General features: G+C 45.0%; 2 protein-coding genes across 4 annotated transcripts; both read right to left on the reverse strand.

The window, feature by feature from the left end:
• Positions 1–1,141: 1,141 nt before the first annotated feature.
• Positions 1,142–4,716, reverse strand: LOC120685832 (putative disease resistance protein RGA1). Its single transcript, XM_039967940.1, has 4 exons — positions 2,521–4,716; positions 2,120–2,170; positions 1,910–2,036; positions 1,142–1,809 (listed from the first exon to the last, which is right to left on the reverse strand). The coding sequence occupies exon 1, from the start codon at positions 4,682–4,684 to the stop codon at positions 2,594–2,596; it is 2,091 nt and encodes a 696-aa protein (XP_039823874.1). The 5' UTR covers positions 4,685–4,716; the 3' UTR covers positions 1,142–1,809; positions 1,910–2,036; positions 2,120–2,170; positions 2,521–2,593.
• LOC120685831 (cysteine-rich receptor-like protein kinase 11) lies at positions 4,711–20,058 on the reverse strand. Of its 3 annotated transcripts, XM_039967938.1 has the most exons (9): positions 19,648–20,057; positions 19,355–19,474; positions 19,005–19,272; positions 18,689–18,917; positions 18,473–18,599; positions 18,185–18,370; positions 17,101–17,436; positions 16,312–16,905; positions 4,711–4,882 (listed from the first exon to the last, which is right to left on the reverse strand). In XM_039967938.1, the coding sequence occupies exons 1-9, from the start codon at positions 19,753–19,755 to the stop codon at positions 4,721–4,723; spliced, it is 2,130 nt and encodes a 709-aa protein (XP_039823872.1). In that variant the 5' UTR covers positions 19,756–20,057; the 3' UTR covers positions 4,711–4,720. The 3 variants fall into 3 exon arrangements, with proteins under 3 accessions (XP_039823872.1, XP_039823871.1, XP_039823873.1); XM_039967937.1 differs by having other exon boundaries at positions 16,312–17,436; positions 19,648–20,058; XM_039967939.1 differs by lacking the exons at positions 4,711–4,882; positions 16,312–16,905 and having other exon boundaries at positions 17,097–17,467; positions 19,648–20,036.
• Between the last annotated feature and the right edge of the window lie 1,781 nt (positions 20,059–21,839).

Consider the following 21,839-nt stretch of genomic DNA (forward strand, 5'->3'; position numbering starts at 1 on the left):
CTGCGCCAGACCCTGCCACTGCAGCTGCTTTCACCGTGCTTGCTACTGGTGCGCGCCTCCACCGCGGCTGCGGCTGATGCTGCTGCTACCCACACGCCAGCAGATTTCCTAAGAGCGAGATTCTTCAGATGCGTCCACGCCTGGTGAGAAAGAGGAGAGAGATGAGCGTGGGCCTAGTGGACATATGGGCAGCAGGGTGCTCATCGGGCCATTAGCATCTAGTGATGAATCCCTGCCGCTAGTGTTCATCAAACATCTGGGTGGGCAGATGCCCATGTGTTGCTCAGAGTCCTCTCTCATAGATAAACAAATTCATTGATAAATCTTAATGAGGATGATATATCAACCAAAAGCAGATGAACAAAAAAGAAGCTAAGTAGCAGTGCAATTTGCACAAGTATGACAGTGACACAAGTAGATCAGAACTTTGCATGACTGTTATCGTAATGTGAGAACCACGTCAACTTATCGATAATATTTTCAAACCTGTAAGGGGTAGAAATGAACGAAAATAAAAATCCAAAGCAATGTGGGGCCATCAAAAAATACGTAAAATCCCAAATCCATCCTGTCCAAATCAGACTTCCAAAAGTTCAACCCAAATCAAATTTACCAAGCGCTCAAAATGTCCAAAGCCTATCAGGGTGTCCAATCCAATCTATATAAGACTTACAATTTTCGTTGCTATGTTGAAATGCTGTCGTCGTCGTCTTCCTCTGCTGCTCTTGATGTGGCGTGCTGACTTGCTTCGTCTTATTCTTCACAAGCATCCGTTTAACAACTTCCCAAATCTGCTTTGTTCTCATCCTTTGCCATTGCCGTCGGTGGCAGACACAATGAATTGACGGTGGCCGTGAAGGCATACATGGAACCAGGAGCGGTGTGAGGCAGCGCCGCAGCACGGGCCCTGTAGATTTATGAGGTGTGAAGCAGCAGATGATCTGAAGATGATCAGTGATGGATGGACCACCGCTAGGCGGCGTCTGTCTGAGGCGCAGCCACCTGTGGCATGGTCTCACTGTTCCTCCCTTGCGAAGGATCAGCTCGGCTGCAGTCTTGGGGGGGGGGGGGGGGGGGGGGCGGTTCTATACAACGCATTGTGTGAAATTAGACAAAGCTATCACCGAAGGAGAAGGCTTCTTCCACCTTCCATCCTCCGGCCAGCCGTCCTCCGCCCCGGGTCTTGCTGCTGCGCTGCCCGCCCACAACCCGCCACAGCTGCCCCGACCATTTTCTCGCCCTAGCCGCCGGCCACCACCCTCCGGATGTCCAACCTCGGCCGGCCGTCGGCGCTCCTGTGCTTCCTTGCTCTCCGCCAGCCAACCCACCACTACCGCCGGGCTGCCGCCACCTCTGGACCCCTCCTTTAGGTTCGGTGGTCATTGGAGTCTTGGAACCCCGAATCCTAAGGTCCGTTGCCGCCCTCCACCACTCCGAAGACCTCGACGGCGGCCGCTCAGATCACCCACCCCCAGACCCAGCAACCCTCCTCTTTAACCCCGGCGCCAACCACCTTCGCGAGCTCGAGGTTGAAAAAGCAGAGTGTGCGGGCGACAGCTGTTTCTGCGATAGGTCGGCGGGAAATCACGCGCCCGATAAATAGAATTCACGGTCTTACGCCGCCTGGTATCGCTGGGTCCTGGCGTAGTAGTAGAGTTGATCCCGCATATCCAGGTTCCCAGGATGAATGTCAGCTCCAGCTCTGGCAGGTCCTTTAGTTCTCTGGCATCATGGGCTGCCTCACTTGCACCGCTCTTTTCATCCTTTGCCGTTAACGATTCAAAATGTCTTATCAGCTCAAGGACTTTCCTGCCAAAGGAGAGGCAAGGAATGCGACGTTGACCGAAAGAAACAAATGAGCAGGCATACATGTAACATGGCACTTCAATACTAGGACAAAATTTTTCACCTTTGCTGCTTTGAAGCCTCATTCTCATACTTTCTCTCATTGTAACTCGTCGGGGCACCTTCATTCTGAAAAGAAGCGCGTCATCATGATTGTGCACGAGCAGGTCGGAATCAGGGCCACCTTCGTTCTGAAAAGAAGCGTCATCATGATTGTGCACGAGCAGGTCGGAATCAGGCGAGAAAAATTTTCAGAAACTGTCTTGCACCATACCTTTAGTTTTGGTTCCTGCCCCGTCACACAAAACCGCTTATCATCTAATATCTGAAAAGAAAGTTTGCATTTGAGAAAATAAAAAGATAGTTTTTGCAATTTCCTTTTGTATTGTAATTGCTAAAGCTTGCATTTACTACGGTGTTGAAGTTGGCAGATAAGTGAATCTTTATGAAGTAGAAAACATATTTTTTTTACATTTGTAAATCAGTCCACCGTTATATACTTCTGTTTACAATCTTGAGAAAAAGGAAGGAAAATATATTATAATACTACAAGAGATTAAAAAAACCAGTAAGGTATGTAGTTGAAAATAGATGGGATATGTGTAAAAGTGGCAAAAACAGAGTAGCAAATGCAAATAAAGAATATTGTAATGGATAGATTGGCAGGGCACGTACTGTGTCTTTGATGTGAGCGAGCTTTATCCTATTCTCCTATGATATGCACCACTGAACTAGTTCGGGACAGTAACTAATTTGTAGACATTGGAGGCATGTGAGTTGTTGGATGCTCTCTGGTAGGCTCTTGATGCCCTTGCAATCGTATAACCAGAAATTCACGAGACGTGAGGTCTCCTAACCTCTCCGGCAGCGCCACAAGTTTGGGACAGCTAGTAATCTCAAGATGCCGGAGGCATGTGAGTTGTTGTAAGCTCTCTGGTAGTTGTAGAGTCTTGATGCCTTTGCAAAAGAATACCGCAAGAGAGGTGTATCCTAACCTCTCCGGCAGCGTCACAGTACCGTTTTGCCCATGTTTCACAGTCAGAGAGTCTAGGGAGATGTATTGACGAAAATCTGTGGAGCCGCATGAAATATCACTGCAGTCAGTAATTTCGATGCGTTTGAGGCCTGGAAGGTGGCGCAGCAAGTTCCACTGATGCAGAGGCACCTTACAGCGTGTCACGTCAAGCACATGGGTTGGAGTGGGGATTGTGTAGAAGAACCGTGGGTTGGGCCCGTGTATCATCAGGTCTTGCTTACTGATGCAGGTCAGTCCAAGAGCGACGCTTCCATCAGGGACGTGACCTCTGTTCTTCTCCCCTGAGGACAATAGTACTTGGTCACTACTATCTATGACCACTGTTACGCCTGGAGGCGAGCATGCTTTAAACCTCAACAACGGGCAGCGATTTATTCTCAACTCCCCAAGTTGTGGGAACGCGAGCTCATTCAAACCATCCTCCGCGCTCCACTCTTCCAGGCAATCCATATGGGATAGGGAAAAGTACCGAAGTAGAGGAAACGCTCTTCTGCCCCAGTAAAAGCCCCCATCAATCTTCCTAATGCTGCCCATTCCATCGATCTTCAGCTCGCAGAGCAATGGCAACTGACCAAGTGGTGGTAGGACGTTGCAACTGGGCAAGCCCCGTAGGGTAAGATTACTCAGGCTGCGTAGATAAGTAGCAATGCTCATTAGCCAGAATGGAAAGCTAATGCTATTATATCCTTCTACTGATAATGATCGTAGTTTGGCTGGTGGCACCAGTTCTGATAAAACTTCCCCATCGTCTCCAAATCTCTTAGCATTCCTAGTCCATGCCAATTTTAATTTTTCAATACTCTTTCCCGCCAGATTTATTCTCTTGACCTCTTCTGCAGACTTCACATTTTCAAGTCTGCTTATATCCAAAAAGGTTAGATGTATATCATTTAGCTCGCGAAGATTGCTGCTGGATTCACCATCACCAGCATGGACAACAAAATTGGGTACCAAGGATGAATTATTCTTATTCTGAGGCAGAGTGGACTTATCTAACTCCCAGCAATCATTTATATGTAGAAACCTCAGACTATTAATTGCAGACAAGCTACCTGGCAGCCTCCGTAGATTCTTGCAATAGGAGAGGTCTAGTGTATTGAGCTTTCTGAGGTTCCCAATGCTTTCAGGTATGGTACGCAGCTTAGAATTCCGACTTAAATTTAGGCACTCTAAATTGGATAGGTTCCCAATACTTTCATGTAATCGGCCATCCAGGCTAGCTCGTAAATTTAAATACCTGAGTTTAGTGAGATTGACCAGGGCTTGTTGTAATCCATTAGCGGAGGCATGTGATAAATTCAAATATTCCAGTCCTGTGAGGCCCCTTATTGCTCTTGTAAGGTGTCCAATAGTTCCACAACCTGATAAGTTCAGATGATCCAATTGGCTCATGTTCTGCAACCATTTTGATATATCTGAAATACGCCAACAACGTGTCAAATCCAGATGCACCAATTTTTTTAGATTCCTGAATGAGACTGGCAATTGATGTATATTGTCACAATTTGAAATATCAAGATGCATCAACCTTTCCAGTTTTCCAATTGACTCTGGCAGGGCAGAAATACTAGATCCATGAAGATTGAGATAAACCAAATTGATGAGTTTCGTGATACATTCTGGAACAATTTTGACATTGATCGCTAGAGCATTAAGATATCTCAACTGCTTCAGTTCGCCAATGGAATCTGGGAAACACTGTATGAAGCACTCACTTAAATCCAATACTCGCAGGAACCTAGCAGGTGCAAATGAAGCAATGCATAGGTCGCCTCTGCCACCTTTCAGAAAACGCAGTGCCATTAGCGTTCCATGACAAGTCAAGCATAACTTCAGTGATCAGCTACACACGTTGAGCAATGCATATTGGCAGCTGCTTCCCCAAGTAGTGCCTTGTTTGCTCTGATCCAGAATTTTATTGCCAAGGAGTGAAATTGCCAAGTCATGCACCACATCATGCATGGTGAAAAATGTAACTTTTTCATAGTACGCTTCACAAGTCTGCATCAAAAGTACATCATAGAAAGTATTAGGATTTCTTTATTCTACTTAAATTATATAACAGCAAATATACATCAAAAGATATGAATATACCAAGACCAACCTATAATTTTTTTCTATTCAACCATACATTAAATAAAAAATAAACAATTCTATTATTATAATTGAAGACTCCATTGAACTCAGTTTAGCTTGGTTATGTTCCTTGTGTTCCAACCTGTCTACTTGGGTTCGAGTTCTTGACTGTGGTGTGATTTTTCACACTTTTCAGGATTTATACCATTAATTAATAGTACTATTCTTTTAGTGGTACGGGACATGCTCGTCAATAGTGACGCGCCTGTATGCTTCATCAATCTCAAAGTCTGCTGGTTGAATTTGTCGGATGTGCTCAAAGAGCTGGAATGCATACGTGTATCTATAGCTGTGAGTGTGCAATCAATATGATATACTTCGATCCATTTTGTTTTTCTTTAAAAAATCAGTCACCTCTTTCATTATTAAATAATAGTTAAAGTTACTCTTAATACTTGCTTGTAAATTACCCACCTCTAGCATTATCAAAAAATAGACATACTATAGAAACATAGAAATATATGCAACTAGAGAAAACAAAACAAAACAAAACACAAACCATTAAAATGCTCCCCACTTAATATTAAGAGGGCAACCACTACAAGAAAAATGAGCTTTCATCCCGCACGTTAGTATCGGTTAACTTTTGGTCCGGTACTAGAGTTGGCATGAAGTCATAAAAGTACAGTGTCCAAATTTGAAAAGCTCCCAGAGCCATTTTAGTACTGGGTCACAACACCACCCTATACTAAAAGTCACCTTTTAGTACTGACCGGTGTTTTGGCACTGTACTAAAATGGCGCGACCATTTAGTACCGGTCAATAACACCGACCGGTATTAAAGAGTAACATTTAGTACCAGTTGGAGTCTTGGCCCGGTACTAAGTAGACATCCAAGGGTTATTTCAAAAGGAAATCATTTCTCACCCAATCACATGTGATGCGTAGGTGGGATGGTAAGGAAGCTATGCAGGACCATGGAAGTCATGAGTGCGAATCCTCGCGACCGCGCATACGCATTTACGCATGAAAAATTCGTGTGACTTGTGACTGGGTGGCACACATCTAGTATCGGTCGCTGCGACTGGTACCAAATAGCCCTCCAGTTAATACCGGTCATACCAGTCAGTCCGACCAGAACTAACAGTGGCATTTACCCGGTACTATTGAGTACTCCCTCCATTTTCGATCATCGTCATCAATCAATCCACTAATGAACGGATGAAAATTAAGCTATAGCCACCTTGTGATCTGCCCACGCTGAGAGAACCAGACCATTGTGTATCAAGCAAATCTTACCCAGAAAATCCCATAAATAAAAATCAACGACTATCAACCAACCGCAACATCCGACAGCCACAACAACTAGCACTACCATAAAACTAGTCATTCATCCATGAATGTTAGTACCGGTCACATTTAGAACCGATACTAAATGGCCTCGGAGATGCATTTAGTAACGGTTCTAAATTTTGACGCTCTCTAATGTCATTTAGTACCGGGTCATAACACCACCAGTACTAAAAGTCACTTTTTAGTACCGGTTGGTATTTTGGCCCGGTACTAAAATGGCGCGGCCATTTAGTACCGGTCAATAACACCGACCGGTACTAAAAAGTGACTTTTATTACCGGTCGGTGTTATTGGCCGGTACTAAAGAGGCCTTCACGGCTATTTCAAAAGGAAAGCATCTCGCACCTAGTTACATGTGATGCATATGTCGGATGGTTTGAATCCTCACAACCGCATTTACTTTTTCTTTTCTAGATGGCATGAGTAACATATTTAGTACCGGCTGTAGCAACTGGTAATAAATGGTTCTCAATTTAGTACCGGCAACCGGTACTAACCATGGCTTATGGACTGGTACTAATAGGAGGTTTTCGGGTAGTGTAGGCTTCAACACTCGCGCCCCCAGGCTTCAACGCTCCCCCCACCCCCCAACACCTCCTCCGGCGTGACCGCCTAGGATCGAATCCTGAGATTACTTTTTTTTTCTCTCCTGACTTTTTAATCCTCACGGGCCAACCCTCTTCGCGGGAGATTAGAAGGCGGCGGCGGTGCCACTGCAGGGGAGAAGGAGGCCGCGGAGGAGGAGGCGCGCTGCGGCAGAGGAGCGCGTGACTACCTCTCGCCGTGCACGGCAGAGGAGACGAGCTGGCTGACCCGCCGTTCCTCGCCGCGGTCAGCCATGAGGTCTGCGCAGTCGGCCCGGCGCCACCGCTCCCTACCACTACCGACCCGGAGCGCGAGGCTGGCCGGCCGAGGAAGCGCGAGGTCGCGGCGGGGACCTGCCGACTGAGGGAGAGCGCGGCGTCTGCGGGAGCTAGCCGCAGGAGGACTAGACGACCTTGGGAGCGTGCGATCTGGAGGGCAAGACGGCAGCGGAAGCACGAGAATGTGACAGCGGGGGATGACCGCCAAAGCGCGAGGCCGCTGAGGAGCATGGCTGGACGGGGGAGCACGTTGCGCTGGCAGGAAATGACCGGTCATGGATATGGTGGACTTTATTTCCCGTCGGATGGCCTCTTCAATATAGTGGCCTGACGAGGGTTCTGATGGGTTTTTTTCAATCTTTGTCAAGGATCTCATCTTCACTCCCTAACTCAACTCCTCTATCATGCTGCCTTTATTTGTGCCGTAAATGAACGAGAGTGTGAGGCAACTCAACTGAATTGATTTCAGGGAGGTTGTACATATACATATACATGGCCGGTGCACACTTGAGTGCCAACGATCTCCAGGGAAATTGAATCGTGGCGAGTGCTGTAGGTGCCGCCGTAGGACTCGGTAACCTAACCGAACTATCCTATCTACAACAGATCGTGATGAGCCATGTTTACACCCCCCGTTCGTGCATCGTCAGCGATGCAAATTGGACCTGAATTCCTCGAACAGCACCTTGGAGAGCCCCTTGGTCATGATGTCCGCGATCTGCAGATGCGTTGGAACGTGACGAACCCGGAGTTCACCAATGGCCACTTTTTCTCGGACAAAGTGAACATCAAGCTTGATATGCTTGGTGCGGCCATGGTGAACCGAATTGTCAGTGAGGTAGACCGCGGAGATGTTGTTGCAGTATTGAAGCGTCGCCTTGTCGACCTTGACGTGAAGCTCGCCGAGAAGGTGACGAAGCCAGCAGCACTCAGCAGCAGCGTTCGCCACGCCACGATATTCAGCCTCCGTACTGGAACACGACACGATGGCTTGGCGTTTTGAGGACCACGCCACCAGGGAGTCGCCAAAGAAGACGCAAAAGCCGGACGTCGAGCGGCGCGTGTCCGGGAATCCTGCTCAATCCGCGTCCGAGTAGGCAACAAGCGTCGATAAAGTGGATCATCGCAGGTGCAGTCCTTTGGCAATGGTGCCACGAACGTAGCAGATGATCCATTTCACCAGTGTCCAGTGCACATCCTTGGAATCGTGCATGTGGAGACATGTCTGCTGCACGGCGTAGGTGAGCTCTGGGCGTGTGAGGGTGAGATATTGGAGCGCGCCGACGATGCTGTGATACCGCGTCGGATCAAACACGGGCGTGCCTGAGTTGGAGGAGACCTTGCCCTTGGCGTCGACCGTTGTGGAAGCAGGCGTGTAGTTCGTCATGCAAGCACGTTCAAGTACTTCTTCAGCGTACTGAGCCTGGGAAGGAAGAAACCGGACGGCGTTCGACATACTTGGATGCCGAGGAAGAAGTTGACGAGTCCATGATCATTCATCGCAAACTCAAGGCGGAGTTGGTCGACGATGCGTTGTAGGAGCTCTGTAGTCGAGGCAGCAAGCACAATGTCGTCGACATACGTACAGAAGTAGATGTTCCTCAGCTGTGCCAAGACAAAGAACGAAGAGGGAGCTATCGGACTTGGCGGGGACAAAGCCTAGCTGTTGCAGGTGAGTAGCAAACCGTTGGAACCAGGCGCGAGGCGCCTGCTTCAAGCCGTAGAGTGATTTGCGCTGGAGGCAAACCGCGTCTGGCTGCGCCGGGTCAACAAAGCCCACCGGTTGGTGGCAGAACACCTGCTCCGTCAGATGGCCATGGAGGAAGGCGTTCTTGACGTAGAGCTGGTGCACCGGCCAGTCGCGCGCCGCCACAAGTCGCAGGATTTTCCGTATCATTGCAAGCTTCACCATTGGAGAGAACGTTTGGTTGAAGTCCAGGCCGGGCCGTTGAGAAAAGCCGCGCACGACCCAATGAGCTTTCCTGCGTTCCAACTTGCCATCAGTGTGAAATTTGTTTTCGAAGATCCATTTGCCCGTGATGACATGAACACCAGGCGGTCATGGCACCAGCTCCCAAGTGCCGTTGTCCTGGAGGGCTTGGAATTCATCTTCCATGCCCGCGAACTAGGCAGGGTCATGCAGGGCCGCGCGAACTGTGCGTGGAACATCGTCGACCTCCACAGTGTTGGCGTAGCGCGGGTTGGGCTTCACCACGCCGACCTTGCATCGTGTGGCCATGGGATGGCCTGGAGGCGGCGGCGTAGGAATGGACGTGTCGAGGACGGGCGCTGGAGCGGATGATGAAGCAGGTGTTGGTGAAGACGGTGCCGGTTCTGGCGAGGAAGGGGACGACTGCACTGGTTCCGATGGTGCAGGTGGAGCCGCAGACGGTGATGGAGACGTGGCCGTGGGTTGCACCGGAGCTGCATGTCGTGGTAGAGGTACCGGCAACGGAACCTGCTCATACTGAGGAGGTAGCGAGCTCGCCGGAGCTGGAGCGGACGGCTGAACTTGGCAAAAAGGAAACACATGCTCGTCGAAAGTGACGTGCCGTGATGTTAGAACGCGCTGAGTGGTGGGGTCATAGCACTTGTAAGCCTTTGTGTTATCGGTGTAACCCAGGAACACGCACGCAATGGAATGCGGAGCCAGCTTGTGAGGCGCGGTCGCCATTTTGTTTGGGAAGCACTGGCAGCCAAACACCCGGAGGTGAGAGTAGTCTAGCTCTGAGCCGAAGAGGAGGAAGCAAGGTGTGGCATGGCTGCGGGGAGTGCACGGTCGTCGGCTGAGCAGATAGGTGGCTGTGTGCAGCGTGTCGGGCCAGAATGAGGGGGCACGCCGGCATGGATGAGCATGGTGCGTGTGCTGTCGCTGAGGGTGCGTAAGATCCTTTCGGCACGCCCATTCTGTTCGAACTCGCGACCATTGTCGGTTTGGAATGCCATGATCAGTCGGCCGAACTGTGTCTGCACAAAGGCATGAAAAGAAACAAGCGTGGCGAGGACGTCGGACTTACGGCGAAGTGGAAACGTCCAGACGTAATGGGAGTAATCATCAAGCACAACAAGATAGTATTGAAAACCTGAATTGCTAGTAACAGACGATGTCCATACATCACAATGCAAAAGACAGAAAGGAAACGGAGAAACGGAATTGGATTCAATGAAAGGAAGACGAACATGTTTGCCAACGCGATAGGAAATGCAAGAGTGCTTATTAGATGGCATACTCTGAAAGTCTTATTGTTGCATGATGCGAGAGGAGGATGGGGATATGGAGGACAGCGTACCAGAGTTACCCGCCATGTGGGAGGACGCGCCGGTGTCGAACACCCAGTCGGTGGAGCTTGGCGGTGAAGGCTGCAGTGACAGGCCGGTGAGCGCCTGGTACAGTGCCGGCGGCAACGTGCCCGGGGCGGCTTGCTGGGCGGTGAGCGACTGCTGAGGCACAGTGCCGGGGCGCGCACCAAGGACACCAGCACTAAGTGGGGTTGTAGGGAGGTTGGCTAGCGGCCAGGCTTGCACGACGCCGGTCCAGGAGTTTACCCAGGACGCCGTGGGCGCGCAGCGTGTCGTGGCAGAAGGGGCGCCCGTGGACTGGCCGCTCGAGGAATAGCCGGCACGAGCGTACTGCTTCTTGCGCTTGCGTGGGCGGTCATGACCGCCACTGATGGGGTTGGGGGTAGGAGCCGCATTGGAGGAGCCCGATCCGACAGCAGGCGTGGTGGGGACGAAGTGGCAGATCGAGACGCAGCGAGGAGGGCAGTGGAGGCAGCCTACTGCGCCCGATTAGCAGCCCAGATCTCCTCCAGGAGAAGAAAGGAATGCACCTGGAGAAACATCATAGGTGAGGGGGATGCAGTTGGCGAACTTGTCGTTCACCCCGCTCAGGAGGTTGATGACGAGGTTCTCATCGGTGAGAGGTGCGCCGACGTCGCGCAGCTTGTCCGCCAGGTCCTTGAGCTGGTTGCAGTACTCGGTCACCGTGAGGTCGCCCTGGCAGAGGGTGTGGAGCACCTGGCGTAGCTGGATGGTGAGTTGCACGATGTTGTCAAGGAACTGGGAGCCGATGGACGTCCAGGCGGTGTAGGCATTGTCGTGCGGCTGGACGACGGCCAGTGGCGAATCTAGAATTTTGAGTTAGGGTGGTCCAACTTAACATAAAAATTTTATGACGGCAAATATATCGTACTATACTAGTATAAAACTCATCAAAGATACCTAATAATATAGTAATAAGGTATCGTACAATTTCAAACATTAGAAAACCAACAATTAAATCTTAAATTTGCATACATGTTATTTGGTAGCTGAATAACTTTTATTTGTATACCTTGGAGATGCAAAGTTTAGGGTGGGCCTGGGCCCACCCGTCCACCCCGCTAGATACGCCAATGACGACGGCGGAGAGCAGTTCGGCGGAGAGAGTGGTGTAGAGCCAGGAGACGATGCAGGTGTCGATCTATGTCCACTCAGTGTCGAGGAGCATGGCGCGTGCGTCGATCTTGCCATCGACATGATCCTCGATGCCGAACTTGCGGAACACAATGTTGAAGAAGGTGCGCCAGATGGTGAAGTCGGAGTCGCCGACACCAAGGGTCACAGGAACATGCGACTTGATGCTGATCAGTTGCGTTGTCGCCGCTGAGATGGACACAGGCGCGGCGGCGTTGAAGGGATTGCCGTCGTCCGAGCTAGAGCTCGATGCCATTGCAGAGAAGATGAAGGAGAGGAGAAGGAGCGGAAGCGAGTTAGGATCGGATGGCGAATGGTACCATGAACGAGAGTGTGAGGCAACTCAACTGAATTGATCTCAGGGAGGTTGTACATATACATGGCCGGTGCACACTCGAGTGCCAACGATCTCCAGGGAAAACGGATTGTGGCGAGTGCCGTAGGTGCAGCTGTAGGACTCGGTAACCTAACCGAACTATCCTATCTACAACAGAACGTGATCAGCCACGTTTACGGTAAAGCATTATTGTTCTCAGTTTCACGTCTAGCCATCTAGCACGTTCTCAACTATCATGACCCAATATAGTAGGACGCTATAGCATCGTTGGGGATCGTGTTTACTAGACTGTGACTACTGAATTCGTTTGTATAGGGGTAGTCGCGGAATGTTTATTTGTTTCAAAGAAATGCTGAAGTTTGGTCAGTATTTGTGAACGGACCGAAAGTTAGGCAAGAACACTATGCCACACTACTAAAAATCGATTTGTAGCAACACTCTAATTTTTTTTTCAGAGGTGAACTAAAAGTTCCTACAAAGCTAGTGGTGTACTGTAGCAATTGACCCACTCGTGAAAATCAATTTGTAGGGTGGGTCACCCCATCATCCGCCCCTATAGATGGGCGCCATTTGTATGGCCGGGTTGGGGGTTCAACCGCTCCATTTCCAGGGAGGTTCACCCTCCCCCCGCCCCTTCAAATTGATTTCCAGGGGCAGGTCAACACCCCCGCCCCCAACTATCAGATCCGGGCTAGCGGGATTACTCATAGGCATAGAATGTTGTAGAGTAAGGGACAAAGCATAGATGTACCTTATCTCATATGTAACTACTCGTACAGAAGTAGAACTAGTCGATAGAAAGAAACTACTCGATATGCATTTGGTAGGACTCTGATAGTATTGGGCTAAGACTTTCCATATAAATTTGTCCCCCCGACTATAGATGGGCGGACAGGTACCCATCCAAAACATACGATCATCGATCAACCCTCGGTGATATATGACATTAGTTTGAAATCATTCTAATTATTAATAAACAAATTGTTTTAGTTATTGATATTACTTTTAAACACGTGTCTTGCACGTGCATCCCACTAGTAACTGATTAAACCACGTACTAATTCTAGTAGATAATAATGCCTTCCATATATGTCATAGGACTGTGTGGTCCACCACACCACCTAGCGTCTGAGTTGATCTGAACAATTTGGGGTCTGAGCTAACCCCCATGCTTACTCGGCATTGTGGTCTAGGTGTTTGGACATCCTGTGTGTATGGCGTAAGTGATCCTTGCGGGGCGCATGATGTTAGACTTGATGTTTTATTTGGAGCGAGATAAAGATTATAAGCTGACCAAAACCTATTTAATTTTTTAAAAAGCCCTGTTTGGTAGAGGTTCAATTCATTTTTTTCATTTGAAACTAAATATTATTAACTCACAAAAAATCCTGGATCTAGAACTTTTAAATCACATTATTCTAGCCCCCCAACTACAAATCCAATGTGGATCTTCGATTAGTTGTAGCAAGCTGGGACAAATTCCATCAAAACGGAACATATGGACTGAGACGGGCTAAAAACTAAACATTATTGGATCATGTTTTACACATCAATATTTTAATTCTTTATCTCTCAAAATTAGATCTTTTTGGTTTGAATTTTTTATATCAGAGGGTTCCAACAAATACAATGATACTTAGTTTATATCTGAGGGAAACAACAGATCCATTTCTTATTCAACAATTAGAACACCTAGGGTTTGCAAGACTGTTTGGGATAACCCTCTTTGCAATAGCGACATATTGGTGCCTCTGGGTAAAAATAGAAAATCTTATGTTCCTCCACACTGATAATAACATATAAAAAGAGTATACATTATTTACATTGTAATCTAAAGGAAACAGAATTGACTTAACACATTGCACTCCTCAATTGTCCAACTTAAACTACTCCTTCCAGTCACAAAGAACTGGTAATTGTTTGGAGTCAATGAATTAAATCTTTGACTAGTACTTTTTATTATAATGTATATTTAGATGGAAATATTCCAAATTATTTCCCTCAAGTATCGACAACATCCCGATAACCCCAGATGTATATTTTTACAAAATTAAATTTTAAGACAAGTCTACTCAACCTTTTCATTATAATGAGTTTGAAATGATTGACCCTAACCAAACCTAAAAAAGAGAAAACATCATTTATTTGTGACTTGATGTAGTATAATAGATTCTGGCTACAATGTGTCAGCCTATATGTGATTTCTGTTGGAATATAAGTGAATAGCCCACCTCTCTCCATCAGCTTAGCCTTTTGGGTTGAATTGGTTGGTGCATGCAACTCAATATGGTATCAAAGTTAGAAGTCTCGAGTTCGAATTCTGGTTAGCACAATTAAATAAAATAATTGCTACTCGCTCCTATTCCACGTCTCAGGCCTGAGGGAGGCTCCACATGAGGGGGGAGTGCTGGAATATAAGTGAATTTCACACCTCAGCTTAATCTTTTGGGTTGAATTGGTTGGAGCATGCAACTCAATAATTTCACTACAAGAAAACAACCTATTAGTACTGGTTCCGCAACAGCTACTAAGAAGCTGAGACTGAAAATCACGATCATCAGTATGGGGTCATACACCCGGTACTAATAGTTCATTTAGTACTGGTTGCTACCAAAGCATAAAATGTCAAAACGATATTTCGACTCTGGGAGAATGCCACAACCCGTGATTTTTCATAGGAAATATGCGCGCATGCAGTGCTTAGGACTCAACTTGGGAGCTGTCGGCATAAAGGGAATGGGGGGGTCCCCTTTGCAGACGATTCATGGAGACACTCAACTGCCATGGCTTGCGAAGAGAGTGGCCTGAGAGATGGGCCCACCTAAGCCCCCTGTCCTGGGGTGCGGCTCTGCACCCTCGTGGACCCCGGGTGTAGCTCGGCGCCCCGAGAGGCGATAGTTTCCTTTGCTCTGAAGGAAAAGCTATGACAGTTATAGGAGCATGCATTATTAAAATAACCCCAGGTTGACGGAAGGGCATGCAGGTCTACCACCTGCTACCTTATCCTGACATGCATGCGCATGCCCCAAGACAAGGATCACTCCAGCATTAATAGAGAAAGCATGCATGTACCCCAGGGTGTGCATGCACCCAAGTCTCTCCCTAGAGACAAGACATGACATGATATAAAGTAGCATCACGAGCTCTCTCTCTCTCTCATATCCTCTCACCATGAAGGAGCAAATGAGTGGATAGAGATGCATGCATGCATGCAATATACAAAGTAGAAATGGGCACCCGGGGATGGAAATGGTCACCCCGGGATGCATGTGCCGGCTGTGCACCCTGGGATGCATGTCCATTAAGGAGGGGACATGCATATTAAATGCTATACCTCTCTCTCTCTCTTGCCCACTTGCTGCACAAGGCCCAAGGTGAGAGAGGATGGTGCATGTGACAGAGACATGCACCTGCACACATTAAAGATGAAAGTCCATGCATGAAGGACGCGTGGCCTCAAGGAGGACATCTCACCTTTTTGTCTTTACACGGCCCGGTGTGGGGATCCCTCTTGGATTTTAAAAGAGGAGACGCAGGGCAAGGAAAATGGGGGCTTCTTCTGTCCTTGAGATTCTAGAGCTGAAGCATGAGATCTTGCTCCGTGTAATCTTAAATTCATACACAACCGCAAAATATAAAGAGAAGCAGAACGTAGGGCTATTATCCTCCGGGAGGCCTGAACCTGGGTAAAAACTCTCCATGTGTTCTATTTTTTTCACAAGCTATTGCAGAAGTTGGCAGCATGTTCACCCCCTGGACGAATCTCTAAATGGGGGTTCCTTGAATCCCTGCTTGTGGTACTCACCCACCGTCAGGAGCTCTCAGGCTTACCATCTCACCTACATAGCAGTTGTGATGGGGAAAGAGATACTTTTCTTTTGAACATAAGGAGGACCATTTAGTACGGATGGTAACACGAACCGGTAAAGGCAATACATTAGTACCGGGTACTAATAATGTAGACCTTTTATTAGTACCGGTTGCTTAAGGTCTCTGTAATCTTTCATCCACTCAAATATACAGTAGGAACTAGACCCTACCCCTACCGGTATATTTAGGTTGGACTGATATCTTGTTTTCTAGTAGTGTTTCTCTAATGTTTTTCTTTATTGCTATAAGATTAAAGATTCTATTTTGTCAAAATATTAGCTCTTCACCACTAACATTTTAATAATTATGAACTACCGCTACATTATTATGTTAAGTGGTTGAGGTTGTTCCAATAGAATGTATCGTGTATGTTTTCAGCATGGAATAACCAAAAGTTACATATGTAGGTTTCTTTTCAATTGATTCAAGAAGAAAGAAAAATTTGAATGTGGTACTAGTATGTAGAAATGACACACCTTAGGTGACGTTGGTTGTTGAAAAAAAGACAATCCAAGGAGCTGCAAAATATATCCCTCACAAACCTCCATATTCGTGTGTAGTTTTGTTGGCTTGATGAAATCCAAAGCAATCCATTGGTAAATAAGATAATCTTTAACTATTTTCTGACCTTTTGGAAAGGTTGCACAATAGGTAAAACATGGCTTCAAACATGGAGACATATAGTGATAACTTAACATCGAGGATGCAAGAACATGATTTGGAAAAAATAAATCCTTTGAAACAGGTTCATTCCAGATATCATTGTCTTTCACTTTGATCCATTCATCAAAATTCATGGACCGTAAAGTGAACCCAAGAGATAGAGCTGCTAAAGGCACACCACCACACTTCTGAGCAATCTCCCGTCCGATACCTGCGAGCTGTTCTTTATCATTTCTATCTTTGAAACCACTTTTTTGTTTTATTATATCCCAGCACATGTCATTTGTCAAGGGTAATATCCTATGTGGTTGAAGGTTAGTACAAATTCTTTCCGCAACACGTTCACTACGTGTTGTTACTAAAATTGTTATATTGCTCTCATCATGATATAACATATCCTTCAACTCCTGCAATAGGAACTGATTATCCTCCCATAAGTCATCTAAAACAATCAAAATCTTCTCACCACAAAGTAGTTTCTTGAGGCAACTATGTACCATCTTACTTTCATTATTAGCCAGACTCTCTTTTCCAGATAACTGTAAAATTATAGACTCATAAATCTTATTTGAGTCAAAACTCTGGGAAACATGGACCCATACCTTAGAATAACAATTGAACTTTGGATCATTATAAATCAGTCTTGCAAAAGTTGTCTTGCCAATGCCTCCAATACCATGTATAGGAAGGATTACGATCTTTTCTGATATGGCCTCAAGCAAAGAGGCCATTACTTTCTCTTTTTCTTCTGCCCTCCCTACAATGTGTTCTTCTACCATATCTGATGATGTTTCCAATGCATCATTGCAACTAGGGTCTGGCCTCAAAATAATATTCTGGTGTTGATTTGCGATATCCCTTGATTCTGTTCTCATCTCTATCTTGCTATTATCGATTGGAATTCTGGAAACAGTTCCATGACATCCTTTCTTGGGAAGTTACAAGATTCCAGTTGGTTTTGTCAACAAACTAGACAATTTAAATAGAGTCACAAAAGCAATTTTCCATGGTCAACATTAGGACAAAAAATTTCTTTGAACTCTGTAATTTAAATAAAAATTGGAAATAAATTTTCATGACATTTCAGGTAATATCAGTATTGATAGTATTGCATTGTTAACCTCAGTCGTTATTTATATACTGGACGTCAAAGCTTGGAGATGATGAATCATAAAATGGAAAACATATTTTATTAGAGGAACTAATGTATAAATAGTGTATAAATTCTAATTTTTCTATTTGTCAAGACACAATGTAATATTGAACCTAAGTTTCACAATAAATAGCCATGACAATGTAATTTTTTTACCAAAATATTTAGTACCTAAAAGAAACTTATTAATCAAGAGCTGTTGTCCCATGTGCCGATTATCCAGTTTCTACATGAAAATATGACAATATAGTTTTCGATTGCAAACAAAAGATAACATAAACTATAACAGAGTTGTGATTTCTTCCCATGAATAATATGACTCAACATAATCAATATCAGTTTTAGAGGATTCAAACCTGATTTATGTTCTTAGTCTCATTAATCATGGAGAGATCAACATTGTTGAAAATCAATTCCTAATATACTCGAAAGACATAACGTACTAAGCAAACTCAACACATGATTGTGCCTGTAGTAAGTTTAATTTCAATTCTAGCTATCCATTATATGCCTCTACAGAAGATATTAATTACCTCACGAACGTCAATTTCAATCTCATTCAGCTTCTCAGTGATTGTCACTATATCAGGCCTTTTGCAGCTATCTATCTCCACACAGCTCAATGCTATCTGAATGCATGTGTCTACTTGGTGGCAATATTCTTTAAACAAATCATCTGTACATGTTGCCTGCAACCTATTCCTCCAGTTTGTTTGGACCTAATAAAGAGAAAGTCAAGCAGAGATGATACCATTACAATATAAATATGACATAGTATTAAATTAAAAGATGTTACTGTTAAAAGAGCTATCATTTCTCACTTGATCAAGACAATTGGGATAGCCCTTGGATCCTAACACAATCTTTATAATGACAACACCCAAGCTGAATATGTCAAACTTTGCTGAGATTTCACCTTTTTCGATATATTCTGGTGGCTGGTACCCACTGCAGTGCATACATGCAATAATTTTATAACACACACATTTTTTTGGATTTGAGGAAAATGATATTTTCAGTAGAGGCATTCAACTTACGGTGTCCCATATGGGTTTTCTGTGATCCGTGTTGGTTTATTACCAAAGATTGGGGACAAACCAAAACCTGCAATCTTTGGCACCATTTCCATATCTAGCAATATATTGTCAGGTTTTAGGTCCAAGTGGTAGATAGGTTCTTCCAAGTCATCATGAATATACTTCAGACCGTCACAAATTCCCTTAATTATTTTGAACCGGGTGTTCCAGTCAAGTTTATCAAAATCATCTGCATTTGCAACCAAAAATACTATTAATGAAATAAAAATATAAAAAATTTCTTTCAAGACATAAAAAAAGTGAAGCTGCATCGTACCGGAAAGATGCTTTTCGAGACTCCCATTGTGCAAATACTCGAAGCAGAGAGCTATATGGATTTCATCAACAAACACCTTACTTCCATCAGGTTGGATAAAATGTTTTCCCTCTGTTTCATAGCAATAGCCAAGAATCTGTACAACGTTTTGATGCTTAAGTTTTGTGAGGTTATAGAACTCATTTTGGAACAGCTTCATGTCAAGATTGACATCAGGACGAAGCTTCAGTTTTTTCACAGCAACATCATCACCATTTTTAGTTACTCCCTGCCAAATATATGTTGTCAGTGCTCATCAGGACTAGGATATATTTGTTTGTAAAAGCCAATCATGCATGCCCAAATCTTACCCTGTAAACAACTCCAAATGCTCCTTCACCAAGTATCCGGTTCTTAGAGAAACCATTTGTAATTTCTTGTAAGAATTGAAATGATACATCCTCTGGTTCCATAGCTATGTCCTGTAACTTCTGCAGTACACATTACAGACCCCAGGATGAGAAGATTGAAACATATACTACCTTTTACAAAAAAAAGAGTAAAAAATCACTATGCAGGATGCATCGTGAGCCATGCTTGAGCTTTGCATTGAAAGCACAGTGCAACATGATGATGGAGTAGGTACAAGATCAAATAACCGAACCTGACTAGGGACAGCCTTGCAGTGTGGCATGACTGACGAACTAAAACCCAGTTTTAGGATGTCTGAATCGTCTGATGGAACTAAAAAGAAGTGCCCACATCTTCCCATCAGTAAACTTAAGTTGAATTGGTTGGTGATGCACCTCGATATCGTTGACTCTCTGGCGACTAAAACCAGCTCCTCAGAGTCAAATGCTTCTTATCTCCACGGGGGTGGATCTAACCGCCTCCATCTATGATCGACCGGCAAGCCCAAGATCTAGCTCCTTGCCACCGAAACCCGATGCCCTACTGCCAAGATCCGAGCTTCTCCGGTGGGTAGGCAGGGATCAATGCCCAGTTCCCCACACAGAGCTTAAGCTGTAGTGCAGGAGGCGCGCAGGGTGGTGAGAAATGGTGTAGAGAGTGAACGAGGACAGAACGTGCTGGACAGAGAACAGAGCACAGCACAGAGCACGGAGCACAGAGCATATGGGTGCGCAGGTGGCCACCAAATACCGCGTGAATGAATGGACGCACATGCCCCTGTCGGTTTCGTCATGGTCGTGGTTGGTCGTCAGCCCCAGTTCCCAAAATATTTCCTATGTTGCAGTAATGTCGGAACTTTTGACCACTGATTAGAAATATTAAATGTCAATAACTAACAACGTATTTTATAACTCCGCGTGAAATCGCAAGACGAATCTAATGAACCTAATTGTGTAATGATTAGATATTATTGTGCTATAGTAAACAACCTTTAATGATGAATTAATTAAATTTAATAGATTCGTCTCACGATTTTCCATCCATCCGTGTAATTAATTTTATAGTTAGTCTATATTTAATATTTCTAATTAGTGTTGCAAACGTTATGAAAATTTTTTGCCCAAAACTCTAGACGGGCAGTCTCCGGGCAGACAGACTCTGTAGACCGCCGTGCGCAACAACATTAGAATTACTGCAGTGTGCGAAACTCGAGCAACCGCATGGCCCCGTTGGTCCCCGTTCTCTAGTTTCTAGTTCCATGAATAAATTCTAAAATGAAATCTATTTACAAAATCTTTTAAGAGTGAGTGTAATTTTTTACAACGAATCTAATAACGATAATTAATTGATGATTAGCTATAGTAATACTACAGTAATTATTTTTTAATCATGCAGTCAATGACTTCATTAGTTTTGTCAGAGTTCCTAGCGTAGGAGTTGGAGTTGGTTTTGTAAACTAGCTTTATTCAGTACTCCTAATTAACAGTCAAAGTTGTGAACACTAACTAGCACAGAAGTTCTGGAGTTTGTTTTATAAACTATCTTTATTTAATACCTCTTTATTTAATATTGCCTAGTGTTTTCTAGAAATCTCAGCAGTTTTCCGATCAACTTACTAGTATAGGAGAGTGGACCGGCTCGTATACCGTCGGATGTATAGCACGTTGGGATGTGTGCCCGATCAAAATTCGATTGGTGACTGTATGAATCGTGGTTTAAGAAAGAATCTTTTGCACTTCTTAGCACTGATCATAAAATTTCAAAAGGTGCGCTCCCCTCGGCGACATGGGCGAGATTGTACTCCAGCGTCTTCCCTAGGTTCCAAAAATCTGTTCATTTAGTCTCTAAAATAGATTGTTCATTTATATTGTAATAAAATTCATCCAATTAAAATAATATTAAGTAAAAAAACTATTATGTAGAGAAAGGTATGAAGCCAATCACATACTTAAGTAGTTACTATTTTTCTATTTCCAATGCATTTATATTTATTAAGGATCTTAGAACTATAAACAACGCAGTTTTCAATCACACATGATATAGTTAATTAGGGTAATAAGATTATTTCTCACTACTAGTAATGTACCTGAAATTTTTTAAACGAACGGACTTTATGGGACGGAGGGAGTAATTCTGGTCTTCAGCACCGTGAGACAACTTGTAATGGGGAGGAGCGTCCGGAGCAGAAAAGTATGCATTGTTAATAGTGGTCTTGTTTGGTTTGGATTCTAGGATTCCTAGAACAAGGCATGCATTGTTAATAGTAGTCTTGTTTGGTTTGGATTCTAGGATTTCTAGAACGAGGTTTGACTGCCCATTAGGGATGTTAAATAAAGGTTGTTTGCAAAACAAACTTCAGGACCCCTGCTCTAGAAACCCTGACGAATCAAATGAGGTCTTTGATCGCGTTAATAGAGGATAGTTACTGTAGTATTAATCATCAAT

Source organism: Panicum virgatum, chromosome 8N, assembly GCF_016808335.1.
Source record: "Panicum virgatum strain AP13 chromosome 8N, P.virgatum_v5, whole genome shotgun sequence".
Taxonomy (NCBI): Eukaryota; Viridiplantae; Streptophyta; class Magnoliopsida; order Poales; family Poaceae; genus Panicum; species Panicum virgatum.